This window comes from Acipenser ruthenus, chromosome 39 (genome assembly GCF_902713425.1).
Source record: "Acipenser ruthenus chromosome 39, fAciRut3.2 maternal haplotype, whole genome shotgun sequence".
NCBI lineage: Eukaryota > Metazoa > Chordata > Actinopteri > Acipenseriformes > Acipenseridae > Acipenser > Acipenser ruthenus.
Window position 1 is genome coordinate 1,844,778 of NC_081227.1, and position 15,055 is coordinate 1,859,832.

Below are 15,055 nucleotides of genomic sequence, written 5' to 3' on the forward strand. Positions count from 1 at the left end.
TTCACAGCCTCCCCCTGTAAAGCGCATTGTGATGGTGGTCCACAACGAAAGGCGCTATATAAAGATATTGGATCAAGGCGTCTGCCAGATTAATAAATAATAATATTGTCCAAAATGTTTCTTTAAAACACACATTTTATGTTGATATACGAATAGGAACTGGAAATATATAATATATAATATATCAACATACCCCCCCCCCCCCCCCCAATTCTTAAAAGGCATAACATTTAATTAATTAAATTCAAATGTTATGAAATACAGTTGTTTCCAAGTAAAGTTTTGTAATAGCAAAGCTAATTAAAAAGATGCTCAACATCTTCCAGCAGGTACATGGGGTAGAATGATTAACATGGGTGTGTTACAACTGCTCAATACAACTTTATTAAAATCATCCGAATAGTTAATTCACGAATACGAGATATAAGATGATCAACGCCGCTGTGATTTCATAGAAGGCTTGCAAGCTGTGAATGCTGTTAGCTTGTGGTCGCGAGGATAGAGGCAGCATCATGCCACGCCCACAAACTATTAAGTTTTATTTAAAAAAGTGGAAAATGCTGCTAAAATGATCAAATATGAACATCAAACCGACACCTCATATTACAAAATCATCTTAAGATGCTGTGTGTACAATTTGGAAGTATTTGGACGTGGAACTTGTCTGTAACATGGAAATTGCGAACCTTCTTAGGGGACATAATGCATCCGTTTCAAAAGGCGGATAAAATGATTAAAATGTCACCTTGTTTAGGGTCTGAGGGTCAATTTGCATCAAACCCTATTACAAGGGACCTTCTCCTAGGTATTGATGCACTGTGTACCACTGACTGATACCTCTTTTTGTAGAGCCTTTGAATATTCAAATTGAAAGTATAGCGCAATCATTGATCGTCAAATCATTGGGTTCTGGAGGTTTTAAATAGTTGGCATGTGAGGAGAAAAAGTCAAACTTATATTTTACAAGCTGTAATACAATATTATTCTATGCCCTCAGCCTGATCTCAGACTAACTTGAGATTTTCAGTCACTTTTGCAAATATTTAATTCTTGTCCATATATTGAACTTAGAAGCGCCTGGCTGAGCCTTTCCTAGCAACAATTTGTGAAGATTTTCAGCGTTTATTTTTTCACTTCTCCCAACATGTCTGGTAAGTTTATTGTTTATTTATTTAATTTGGTGCTTTTGGTTGTTTCTTCCAATCGTCCTTTTCATTTACCTGCAAGATATAAAATGCAAGGATGTTAGTTAATGGCATGGAATCCATCACAGTTGCTGTTAACTATTTTTCCACAGAGAGAAAAAAGGAAAACTACGGTTAACACATACAAGTATTTTTTTCTTCTTCTTCTATAACTTTACACATGTACAAGGAAAGCAGTTTTGACACTTTTACCGGTAAAATAAACATGTGCGTGTGGCGGGTATAATCTGAACCAGCGTTTCCATTCAAAGAACGTACACTTCCTTAGGGGAAGCACGCTTATTTATGTTAACTAACTTTCAAACTCAGGTGCGCTTACAGCGCTTTCTGTCCTCGGGTCTTCAGTTGTTTTTTAGTAAGCATTTGTTGATATATATATATATTTTTGTAACATTTTGTAAAATGCATTCGATTATGAAAGGCAAATAGTGATCGGAAAATAAACACGTGACCGTAATAGTGGTTGGGGGGTACAGTTAATGATTTTAGAAAAAAATAAATGTATATTACGTTTCTGTTCGTTACAGAAAAAAAAAACTATATACAGACGTAATTTACAGTAAGGACAGGAGCATAAGCTTTGTGGGTGATGATTAAGCGTGGCCGTTGAAACAGGGCGTATCTTTCAATGCGCCAACTTTTTAAAACCCTACTAAATAACGCAGACATCTTAATATATGAATATTTATTAGGTCCGTGCTGGCGTTTTTCTACTTTCACATTACACTTTTTATTTATTTATTTATTTATTTATTACCGGTAATAGCCTATAATACATTGTTTTTTGTTTGGTTTTAAAATACAGCAGTTACTAGATGCCTTTTATTTTTCTAGCCAAGGTGTGGCGTTGTTTGTAAGAGAAACATTTTAGGAAGTATTCTACCTGGGTCGCTATAACAAATAAACAAACAAACCCTAATTTGCACACTCTCGGAGTATTCAAATACGATAAGGTCCCAGTTCTCAAAATCACAGTAGAAGGCTCTTAAAAGGCATTTTAGTACGTTCTCTAGGTTGGCTGGGCGCCTAAACTATACTTACTTTTACGCACTCCAAGGTTTAATCATTTCATGCAAAATACACCATAGTTTTTATTTGTTTGTTTTGTTAAATGCACAGATTCGCCACAGCCACGTAATAAAACTGCATTCAGAAGCCTTAAATGTGCTTTATACCAAAACTGCTTACGTAGGCTATTCTCTTTCTTAGTTATTAACAACGCATTTAAACAATAAGTGTTGTGTTTTCTTATTTGTTTTTGGTACTTAAAACATTACTTACATCTTCGCTCTGTCGCTTACTTCTATTACACAGTTACATCTATCGTGATCGTTAAGATCCCCGGTTCAAGCAACATGTTTTTCTTTAGCTGTAAATCCGCAAGTTTTGTTCTCGTCCTGGTATTTTCGTTATGTGCCTTTTGGAGTTCAACCCCAAAATTATAACCAGGTGACTTAAACACCAGCGTTTGAGGCAACAATATATTTCATCAATTTTCCTAGCATTATTTTGTCAAAAACAATAAAAAATACTTTTGTCTAAAATGTACTAATGGCGCTTCCACGCAGCGTCTGTCTTCAAGTAAAATGCAGTTCTGTAATCTGAACCTTTAACCTCTTCATTGCCGCCCTAGCTTGAAAAAAGATATATTTATTCTTATTTGGGTGCATTTAGGCAGTCTGTTTTAACATTATCTCCTAAAAGTAGAATATGCAAGTGGTATATGTGCACGTGTGTCGTGTATCTAGTCACATTGTACTAATTTAGATGGAAAATAGTTAAATTGTTACATTTGTACAGAGTATTCAGCAATCTATGGGCGGACCTATTGAAACCCATTAGAAGTAAAATGGCAAATGACATTCAAGAACCAGAGGCCATTTTAACAGAAGAAATATCTGCGCATTATCTCGTTTCATCTTTACCAAACATTCTGTATTAGTAGTAGTGAGGGTAGGGTCATTGGGTTTAGGTGGTTCTGGTTATATCTGGTTTGCTGAGAAATGTGTACACAGTTTAGTGACGTCATGAAAACCCATATAAAGAATCAGACAGCTGCACACTTGTATTCACAAGTATGAGTGGAGCGCCCATATATTTAAAGATTTTACGCGCGTAAAAACGCTTCCAACTGGACCAATGCAATTTTTTAAAAATGCAAATGTCATAACAAATGCTATTCTGTGTATACCTTATAAAAACTACATTACCCCGATCACCCCACCTAAACCTAAGTTATCTGTTACCAACACATAGAACATGACAATCCCATTGATAATACCTTGTGATTTATATCACTGTATTTTAATATTAAACAGCAACGACCTCTTACTCCTAAATGCGCGCTACAGGTTCGTAAATGTGTATCGCTTTTTCACGTGTCTGTTTCATTTGGTGTGTTATTTATTTTTTATTTATTTATTTATTTATTTTAATAGGAATAAATAAGACCAAGGTTTACCAGGGAGTGAGAGTCAAGACTACTGTGAAAGAATTACTACAACAGAGGAGGGCGCTTCAGGCAGCCGAAAGAGCAACGCAGGTAAGACAACTCAAGCTGTCATTAACTCTCCCCCCCCCCCCTCCCCCCCCCCCTGCAGGCCAAGTAGAAAACAGCACCCGTGCCCCAAGGTGCAATACATTGGGAGTGCAAACTGCAGTAACCAGTGATATAATGAAGTCATGTGTTATAGAAATGCCGTATAGGAGATGTGTAATATTGTAGATACAGTTGTGAAATGCTACAGAAATAAAACTGACAAAAAAATGCAGCACAGAAGCAGTCTGCAACACTTTTTTTTTTTTTAATAAAAACATTTTAAGACCAACAACCCCCCCCCCCCCCCCCCGTGTCCAGTGAAAGCTATTTATTTCCTTGGATAAACTTTTATATTCCACTCATTCCACCATGCTATGCAGCAATATACTGTAAAAAATAACATAGTTTATGAAAAGTTTCAACAAAATAACATTCCATTCTTGTAAAAACGTTATGACCCCTCAACACCCAAATCCGCTCAACAAGGAAACTGCATTGTTTTAAACGCTTCGTCAACTCTGATAAGATTTCCCAGTGCGTGTTTTGGTTCGCACCCGAGGGGTATCGTTTGCGCAGTAACCCGTGTCAAAACAGCTCCCGTGTAAGCATACACGTCCCCGTTGAGTTCGGACATGTCTGAACGCACAGGCATGGACTATGGTTCTATTCATTATAAGCCAACACGGTAAAAAAATAAAATAAAATAAAGAAGGGTGTTTGAAATCTGGGAAGCATGCCTATTTAATAGTTTATTCATGTGTATCCTCGTTTTGCAATAATAGGCACATAGAGAAATAAAACAACCCCCTAGCTAATACCCGTTAGTGGTGCTGTATGGAGATGTAAGGTAACACTGGCCCCTCTCCAACAAACTCAAAACAGCTGATCCGGAAGAAGCCGCACTTTCTAATAATCCAAGATGTGTTTTCTGGAAGTGCACAGCGGTCATTATTTTTTTACTACAATCACACATCACTTGTATAATTATTTCACAAGACGGTGTACCGGTGATCACTATTCATTCATTTAAGATTCGTAAAGAGCTTATTAACAGAAGAAGCATCAACTTACCCGATAAGAAATAATAATAAAAACAGTTCAATTCATGTTAAGGCTTCATGGTTGATTTGCGTTTGCTTGTGTGAGCCTGTTTTATTTTAACCATTTTCTTTCTTTCTTTCTTTCTTTTTGGCAGATATATCAAAGTACCGATAACAGCGTACAGTTTCCAAGTCACACATCCTTTGCTGGTAGGTTGAAAATTCACCGATGACCCGTGGCTCTCCTTAGTTGGTTTAATATTCAAATCACAAACCCTGAAACCCCTAGGTCCAATGCAGATGAGTTTTGAGAACGGATCAGATCCTGGCTTGTTTAAAATAAAGCTGTCTCAGCTCAAGATCAGAGATTAGATGCGTTCTTTTGGAAGTTAGAAATCGCTTTCTTTTCAATAGGCCTAGAATCATCGAATCTTTTTGGTACCCTGGTCGGTGCCAATCTTCCTTTGTTTCATTAGAATCCGCCCATTTTATAGGTCGGCATTTTGAATATTGAGCAAGTTCACAGTTACATGGCAAAGCACTTTCTTGGAATAAATAAAGCGGGGATTAAATAAAATGAATTTGTTTAAAAAAACAAAACAAAACAGTGTTGACCAAGACTAAGTTAATCACATTTAATTCCCATCATTAGCAGGTATATACCATTAGCAGATATATATATATATATATATATATATATATATATATATATATATATATATATATATATATATATATATATATATATAGTAGTTCAATTTAGTAGTTCTACCCTATATGCCCCTTATAAAATATAATAAAATAAAATGACAAAAAATAATGTGTATGCCATTATTACATTTAAAACATACCTGAAATATTGTACCATTCGATTTTAGATCAATACTGACAATGCAATAAAAGAAAAAAGGCCACACATTATCAAACTGACTTAATAACAGGGTTCATTTATTTGAAAGACTTATACAGTTCTTCACTGCTGCAAGAATTGAGTAACAGTGTCAGTAAAACTATTTTAAGTGTTTCCATCAGGGTTTGCACATCTAACTATACAACGCTGATGTGTGTTGGAATCCTGGTACAAGTTAAAACCTGTTTTATAAGCTTTATCAAGTAACGACAAAATGTAACGATTTCTACAAAGAAAATAAATCATTTTTTGAGACTTTCCAGCTAAAGTCCTTTTTATCTGTAACAAGGTCTTATTTGATGCTCTCAGAGAACCAAGTATTCAAACTCTGCTGCCAAAGTACATTTATGTTGAAACAAAAAAATAAATAAAACCAAAACAAAACAAAAAAACTTACATTACAAGTTTCCTCGCCCTTCAGCTGGGAAGAATGTGTGGATTGTTTTTTACAAGGAGAGACAGAAGAATCAATTGATAAACTATTCTCTTTTTCTGTTTAGTCATAACCCCCCTTTATAAACGTGTATTCAAATGTGATTTTACTGTTGGCTGGAGATCTCATGACATCACTTGTGAAGTCGCTACTAATTTAAATGTCTTCTTCATTTGGTAGCTCCATATTACACAGCCCCTGCAAACACAGCTGAGACCAACTGTTTCCAGCCCGGCCAGTATACGGACAACTTTTCATACGAGCAGATGGTGTCTAATGCTTTGGAAAACCAGCAGATTATGGATATGCTCATGCAACCAGACAATTACACGGCAAGCGCACTGTATCCTATGCCAATCGCCCAGCACGGCTCCTATGGAAACTACCAGCAAGGAGCTGACCATTACAACTCAGCAATGGTAAGCATAAAGTCTAGAATATCCCATTCATTCGGGTGTATGCGTTCATGAATAGACCACATATACTGGAATCATATTGTTTGATCAACGTATGTATGACGTTTGAAGGTAGACAGGGATACACTTTGAAATGAAAGAATAATAATACGTTTCTCTCTGTCTACCTGCAGTTTAGTATAAAGAAAACACGTCAAAAGCTGTTTAAGAACACGTTTTCAATAATAATAATAATAATAATAATAATAATAATAATAATAATAATAATAATAATAATTTGTACATTCGAAATACTGTTATTCTCGTTTTTTTTTTTTGTTTTTTTTTTGCATAATCATAATTAATTCCACCTTTCTATTGTCCAGGCACCCAGTTCTATATCTGACTCTTCCAATGTATCCAGCCCGGTGGATTACAGCAGTTATTCACCTCCGCAGAGTTACTCGTCCGCATCGTCGAGTTACGGCTCCCCCACCCACGTGGACCCGCGGCACTACGGTTCGATCCCAGAAGATTGCCACTCCCACCACTGCACGCTTCCATACGGCTGCTGCTTGTCGCAGGCTCCCAGTCCCCAAGCCCACATGAATCAGCTTCCTGAACACATCCCATACTCCACCTCCGACTGCTTATATTCCTCCGCCATGGCAGAAGAGAGCTTTATTAGGCGAGAACCGAACAACTGGGATATGTGCTACCTTTAAAGCTGTTAAATACGGGTTATAGTTGTGTGGCTGTGGTCGTACCTGTACTGCCAATAGAAATCAAGACTGTCAGGAACAATTACGTCATGTTTGGAGTGCCGATGTAACGAACGCGGCTTAAGAATGACCGCACCATGAACCGCTTGTCCCCATTGAAGTGAATGGATGTTGACCGTTGAGCAAATGTTATGTTTTTATGTCCTGTGGGTTTTTTTTTTTAATCTTGTATATTTTTCAATTTTGAACACATTTGTACATATATTTTTGTTTTGTTTTTATCATGAACAACAATAATAATAATAAAATCCTATAAAACATTTTTTCTATATATATATTGTGTATGTCTTTAAAATTGCAGCGTCCCAAATTGAAACCTGTTATTATAGGAGAGCAGCAGGTATGTATTGCCTATTTTACACATTCAGATCTGCTCATTTAACATCTCAAGATTCTCCTCCCATTTTCTAATAGGCCTGCTGTGTGTATTGATCAGTTTGTGGTATTTCCGGTATCAGTTCACAATGACTGAGGCATGGCATGTGTTCTTCACTGGTGCAATGGTGAGTGCCATGGCCAGCACCATACATCATGTCACAAAGATGTGCATTGTGATTGGTTTGCGTTACGTTGTTGCCTGTGCGTTGCCAGCTTGTCGCCTGCATGCCTGTCTCTCGTGTGACCACCTCAAACTGCAAGGCAACACGAGAGACGCGCATGTAACTGGATCCCTTAATCTTCCAGTCCAAGGGCTGATAACAAATCCACCACGCTAAACAGGGCTTGGTTCAAATCCATTGGGGCTTAGTGTTAAACCAACCACCAGAGGGACCCTAAATAGTATGAGTCAAAGAAACATTGTCACTGAGAAAGAAATGCAATGGAAATAAGGACAGCAGAAGGCTTTCCCCAATTCACACCAGACCCCATAGGCATGCAAGATTTCATATCAACCCTCCTTAGTTACTGAAGAAGAAGAAGAAGAAGAAGAAGAAGAAGAAGAAGAAGAAGAAGAAGAAATGTATTGTTTAACCTCCTTCTGTTTACTTGCTATATTTCTACATCTTTATATAATATGAAGTGGGCCCTGTGATATTGATGTGATACAACCATCTGCATTTTGTATTTGTAAGAGCTCATTTGTATTAAGGTGGAAAGGACGTCACATTAAAGTGAGTCTATACTGTTAATGTATTGTTCTTAAATAGTGTTAATGCAATACACTGTAAGGTGCTGTGTAAGATACAAGCTGATTTTCACCCATTCAAGTGGCAAAGCCATGGATAACAGCTCTGACCTCTCCTGGGCTTAAGAAACATCAATCAATACCAAAATATAATACTACAAGAAACTCTCCCGCACTTGTTTATTCCTTCATTTCTACACGCTTGTTGTGCCAACAGTGGGGGCCCACAAGATACAGGTACGGCTATCATATGTCATTACTTGACTTGACATATTGTCATTGGTATGAGTCCTTTTAAATAAAAGGCATATGCACAGTTCCCAGTGCATGCCAGCTAGGAAATTACTCAGCCTACGTTTGGCAACTGCAAGCCAATTTGTTTTTTCACTTAACACCTGCATGCAATCTGTTTAACTGATAAACTATTTAAGATGGAAATTAAAACCTGGGAGGAATAGCTCCAAGCGGCCATCTCAGCAACCCCCATTGCTTCTACCTGCAGCAGGCATTTTGTGGAAACTCTCAGGAATAGTGTATGAACATTATGTTTTCTATGGGCTTCAGTGCTATAAATCATACTAAGCTGTAGGATTGGCAGACCATTTAGTCCCACAGGCCCCGACACACCCTGAATGAACTGAAGATCTTATCACACACACAAAAGCCTTTTTTTTTTTTTTTTTTTTGGCTGAGTTTGGCATTTATAGCGCTACATGTTTCTGCTAGCATTTTGTGCAAACATCTGCTTGCAGTGCTGTTGAAACAAATGTCATAAGGTTTGTCTTTCAGCATCTCATAAACCAGAGCCGAACCCACAACTTTCTTTTTTTTCTACTCTCCTCCTCTTCCTCGTCTAACATTGCTGTTAAAGCAGCATGCATTGTGATTGGTTTGCGTTACGTTGTTGCCTGTGCGTTGCCAGCTTGTCGCCTGCATGCCTGTCTCTCGTGTGACCACCTCAAACTGCAAGGCAACACGAGAGACACACATGTGACCCAGGGCTTTAGTAGTTCTTGGAGATAGGATGGCCCAAATTCATGAAGGACCTTATGACTTATTACGGCAACTTTAAAATCAGTTGGGTAACCACTGGAATATTGAGAAAGACGATGCAGACTTCAAAGACAACAGCATTCGAAAATATGTAAAAACTACAGCACCCCGATTCTTTATAGGTTTCTATATCCTGTGTCTGCATATCAAAAGTGGATTGGAGATCAGATCATGTTTAACACAAGGAATGGAATGAATGAAATAAGCAGGTCTGGTCTAGCATGGGTAACACATCTTGCACACAAAAAGGGGACTTTGCATGATTTTGCTAATGTGAATAATATTTGCAAATCTAGGTGTGTACTGTAACACAAGAAAGTGAGTTATTATTTGGAACACTGAAATATGACTTTAGAAAGCAGCACACACACCATATATCTATATATCTATATATCTATATATATCTATATATATCTATATATCTATATATATCTATCACAATTTAAAGTGAAAACTGCACCACCAGCCAAATCCACTGAAATATACTATAGTATTTAATGACTAAACTAGAAAAAAACAATTGTGTTTTGGGACAGTATTCTATATGCTATCTTACTATCTGTCTGTGGAGTTTCATTGACTATTCTAATTTGATCCAAGACCTCCACACTGACTGTTTGCGTTGGCGCTACCCTCCCAAGGTTACTGTTTTGTAAATGAACCCTTTCATTCTGTGTGTCACGTGTATTGTCATTAAAAAACTTCAGATCCCATCAGCCCCAGAGTAGCCCTGAAGGCAGGCTGATGGCTACAAGTGATTCCTTTAAAAACCTCAAAGATATACAAATAAATAAATAATAAAAAAAAAACTTAACACAAAAGAAATGTCCTTTTTTTTATTTCTGGCCAAATTAGGATACATTATAATTGAAGTGATGTGGTTGTCTGAAATGCCAAACAGTATGAATCAGATATTAGATGATGACACATTATCACATTAAGAACAGACACAATTTAAAATCATTTTATTTAACTACACATTATAAAAAAACATAGTATAACATACTGTCTAATATATATATATATATAAGTTTCTATCTTAGCGCCCTATACTATATTTTGTATAATTTATAGTTAAATAGGAATAGTTAAACAGTACGGCTAACTTTAATGTGACATTGTTTCCATCTGATTCAGACTATCTGAAATTACTTATGGCTGTATTCAATGCAATTCAATACCCCACAGCTGTCCTTCCTTCTAATCATGTGTGCTGTTATCTTGGAATTCCCCTTTTGAATGGGTTTACAATGGAAAAGCTGGGTGAGGGAGGGGTCTTTTCTGTATATATTAGCACAGTAACAACATTAATGTTACAGTGAAGATGCACAGAAGGACGGCTTGGTTCAAACTTCCTTACTGCAGAACCCTACTAACAGAATTCCCCTGCATTTAGTGAATGATTCACCAGGAGAGTTAAGGAGTGGCAAAATGCTTATCAGCTTGAACCTACATGACTCCAGGCAGGAAAGTGTGCTGCTGAATTCTGTGACCTATGACCCTGAACAGCTCCACACACAAGTCCTGTCTTGTGGAGAGCAAGAGGAGATTAAAATGCTGTCTGTAAGTCAAACTATACCTATACAGGATATACTGTACAATGCATAGTGCTGTTGGGCAAGCAGCAGCTTGCCATATCCTTGTTCAGACTGTAGTTCATACCCCACATCCCAGGGGAAAGTAATTCTCCAAATTCAGCTGTTTAATTTAGGGTTATACCTGCTTTCTTTCCACATACTAATACACCTAATGCAGTGCACAACACAAATGCATCAAACCATAACAATGTGACAAAAAGACATATGACACAGCTTTGGACCGTTTTTACTCATTTATTTTCATAAATAGGATGTTCTCTCAGTAATACGAGTACATAAAACCTGGAAGCGATTCACCAGCAAGGAGGAGCACGGCACATGCACACCGTCATGACATTCTTTAAAAAAAAAAAGAATACATTTAGAGAGGTTTGTAATTGTAACAGAATGCACAGGAGTAAACTAACACAAGTTCAGGCCCTGCATTGTTAAAGTGCATGTGATAAACCAAGCAGAAGCAAACCTATGAACAAAGGGTCCCTCACTGCAGCTGCCCAGAGTGCTTTTATTCATGTAACATCTGACATTCACTCTTCAGTTATTAGAAGAAAAAGATTGCACAGCAATCATCACTTCATTTCACAGAAATGATCTTTTAAGAAACTGCTGACAGCTGCCATTGAGCAGTTTCACACAGTAACGCCTCAGCCTGCTCAATTTCAGCATCAGCTTTCCACACATTAAACAGAGTTGTTCATCCAAAATGTAAAGGAAATCCGTTGCTGTCAGTGCTATCAAATATTGAATAACTGTAGGTTTGGTGATCTCAGGCAGAGATATTTTCTATCCCCTTACCCCTGTTTAAACTCTGAGGTACAGTCGTGTACAAATGTATTAGAACACTCCGTTGCTTTTGTAGTTTTGATTTGTTGTGCATGTCAAATCAGACCACTGTCATTGAAAATCTTGGAAAGTGATTCTGTTTTAAAGTGTTTAGTGAGTCTGATTTAATTGATGACTTTAATAGTAAGACAAAAGGAACACTTAGCCACACATGGTGAAACACATGAGACTTTTTAAAAGTTGTTTAAGATGCCTAATTAAAGCACACAGCGGTCTAACATTTTCACACGAGTATATGCAGGTTGGTATATAAAGGTATAAAGGATGTAAATGGTAAATCTTGAGGTGGTCTAATAACTTAGCGCACGACCGTATGCTTTTTGTTCTTACTCCTGCGCCTCTCCCCTCTGGTGTACTATCCTCCCTGCCTCGAAGGGTTAATTTTAGGTGTGGCTCCACCAGAACGGGGCCCCTAGGGCTAATCATACAGCACCACTCCTGTCTCCTCATTCATCCAGACATTGCCCTGTCTAGTGAATAGGAATGCACAAACACTGCCCTATAGTTGACAATATAACGTGGTTGTATTTTTTTCTTATTATTTAAATATCAATATTACATTTTTGCCAAGGTCTCTAAATGTACCTTTAACATGCTTTTAATTGTTGTTAAGCTGTTTTACCGGTGAGATCATGTTGACCCTTTTTTCTAACTTAAAAAACGGTTACCATATAAAAAGTAATCATTAACGCACCATGAAAACATTTATTAATACGTTAGAACGCTGGCAGTTGTTAACAGCTAACCTTTTGCTATGAAACGTACAACCAATAATCACTGAACTCTTATTTGGGAATTAAACAACATAATCCCTGATGATAATGACCCACTTCCCTTGAATCTCTGAACAGATGCCACTGAATCCTTATCCACTCCCCACGTACAGTGGATTTCTAAGAATCAGCACAATTTACATACAGAAGCAGGTGTTTGTAGGCTGACATTTACAATCAGCACTGGCCTTATCGCCCGTTTATCAAATAACATATCATTTACTTGTAAATGTTCATTTTAATATGCCATGTTAGGTCTCCAGTGTAACATAAAATCTGTTATCTTAGAAAGGAGTCGTTACAGTTTAAACAGTTCAGTGCTGTGTTCCGTTGCAGTGTTTATTTCCAAGCCATTCCCCTGACTCTCTGTGTTTTTTTCTGTGTCATTCTCCTGACCCTCAGTGTTTATTCAGAAGAATGTCACAGCATGTGGGATTTGAAAAGGAACTCTTTTTTTAGTGGTAACGCAAGGCTAGGGGGCATTAATAGTTGAGGACCAAGATGGACGAGAGAGGCAGAAATCGTATTCCTGCTGTTGCTGGCGTTGATGCTGCTGTAAAAAAAAGCCCAGCCCTATAAAAAGCCCAGCCCTATAAAAAGCCCAGCCCTATAATTAAGATCATTTGATGTTGGCCAATTTTTATATTAACTGAATTTATTCAAATAAAATTCTTACTAGGTGCTTGGTATAATAAAAAGTAACCTAAGGACACTCCATTATCTAACTAAGCAAATATATAATCTACTTTTGGCATGTGTTTTGACAGTTTTTGGAAATAATAGAATGCATTTTGGACAGTTCACCTTGATTTGCTGAAATGTATGAAACTCACTGTAAAACTATTTACTGGCGTTTTACTCCTTGAAAGAAGGAGATGAAGATTTACATGATTTCATAGCCAAGGCTCACTTTAGCATGCCTTTAAATGTTACTAGCAATGTTTTACTTGTGAGATCATTTGTCTTTTAACCATCTGAGAGACAGAGAGAGAGAGAGAAGTGTGCAAATGTATTAGAACGCCCACCTGCTTCTGTAGTTTTGATTTGTTGTGCATATGAAATCAAGCCACTGGAACTAAAAATCTTGGAAAATTGTCAAAATAGGCAAATTAGTTATTGTCTAAAATTAACTGAAGTCTTTAATAGACCACACATGCAATTCATTTCAAATAGTCAGAGAAAAGGAACACATAGACTAGAGCCACGAATGGTAAAATGTATGAGACCTTTTTAGGAGTTGTTAAAGATGGTGTAACATTTTCACGCACGAGCACCTATTGCTTCTATATGACCGATTACTGACAGAACATTGAAATTCTCATGCAGGTAGGTATATAAAGGATATAAATGACAAATCTTCAGGTGTTCTAATAAATGTGCACACTGCTGTATATATATATATATATATATATATATATATATAAAGAATTAAATCAATAAATAAACAGTCCACATTCAGGCTGGTGCAGCAGGTGGAGATGGTAGAGGCATTGACACATATTGATTGATGTTGGGACCCTTATTTCCTAGGAGGACGATGAGCTTCGATGATTATGGACTAGCCCTGTCCTGCCCTTCCTCAGTAACTGCCTCACCTGTTAGGAAAGTCAAAGACAAGCTGTTAGTCTACAGTTACCTGGATCAGAAGCACTCAAGGGCTGTGTACAAACATGCCTGGTCTGCTGTGGAACATTACAAGAGTGTTCTTTAATGCAATTTCTATTCCATATACAGTGAGCACACGCATTGCAGTGTTCTGAATGCTCCATCGTGCTTGAAACAATTCAATACTGCTATTGAGTGGGGTCAGCTGGACGTGATATTAACCGCAGTGTAACAAGCACCATGTCCGCTTTGACTCCCATTGTATTATTGACAAGGTGCTGATAACTGACGGAGGACGACATGAACGTAAGTGACACTGAGCAGGTTTGACTGGAAAGAAATCTGGCTGCAGGACTCATTTTATTGACCAGATTCACACAGCCTGGCATGTTTGAAAGCTCTTTGTTGTGCCAAACCTCAGAGCCGAGTGCTCCTTTCCATCTTTCCCACATCTAAGAAGACAACGAGCTGGGAAAGTTTCTTGCTGTTTCTGAATTGGTTTAATTTAAAACTGAAAATCAGTCTCTGCCAAGTCACATGCCACTCCACCCATGCACAACAAGACCGAGCTGCAATAGCTTGTTCATACCAGGCACAAGGGAGTACTGAACTCTGATAATCCTAATATATAAAGAAGAAAGATTGTCTGTCTGGCTGTTCCTTTCTGCATTCGGGACCCGCAGGAGCCAGTGCAGCCAAACTCTGCATGGCCTTTCATCCAGAGGAAGTTCAAGGGTTATGTTTGGATCCAAA

The 15,055-nt window shown here is 37.6% G+C and overlaps 2 protein-coding genes across 6 annotated transcripts in view; one reads left to right on the forward strand and one right to left on the reverse strand.

Moving 5' to 3' along the window:
* The first annotated feature begins 908 nt into the window (after positions 1-908).
* On the forward strand, positions 909-7,565 carry LOC117397213 (POU class 2 homeobox associating factor 3). Its single transcript, XM_033995899.3, has 5 exons — positions 909-1,151; positions 3,644-3,747; positions 4,940-4,994; positions 6,308-6,546; positions 6,909-7,565. The coding sequence occupies exons 1-5, from the start codon at positions 1,145-1,147 to the stop codon at positions 7,245-7,247; spliced, it is 744 nt and encodes a 247-aa protein (XP_033851790.3). The 5' UTR covers positions 909-1,144; the 3' UTR covers positions 7,248-7,565.
* A 3,732-nt stretch (positions 7,566-11,297) lies between these two features.
* Positions 11,298-15,055, reverse strand: part of LOC117416280 (NF-kappa-B inhibitor delta) — a 54,214-nt gene continuing 50,456 nt past the window's right edge. For all 5 annotated transcript variants that reach the window (XM_059009601.1, XM_059009599.1, XM_059009602.1 and 2 more), the window contains one exon: positions 11,298-14,292. In XM_059009601.1, the coding sequence (XP_058865584.1) occupies positions 14,224-14,292 (69 nt within the window). In that variant the 3' untranslated portion in view covers positions 11,298-14,223. The remainder of the gene's footprint in view (positions 14,293-15,055) is intronic.

Bases quoted from the DNA above. Each gene is read 5' to 3' on its own strand.
- LOC117397213 (XM_033995899.3), top strand. The intron at 3,748-4,939 runs GTAAGACAACTC...TCTTTTTGGCAG, and splicing joins CAGCCGAAAGAGCAACGCAG to ATATATCAAAGTACCGATAA. The intron at 6,547-6,908 runs GTAAGCATAAAG...TCTATTGTCCAG, and splicing joins ACCATTACAACTCAGCAATG to GCACCCAGTTCTATATCTGA.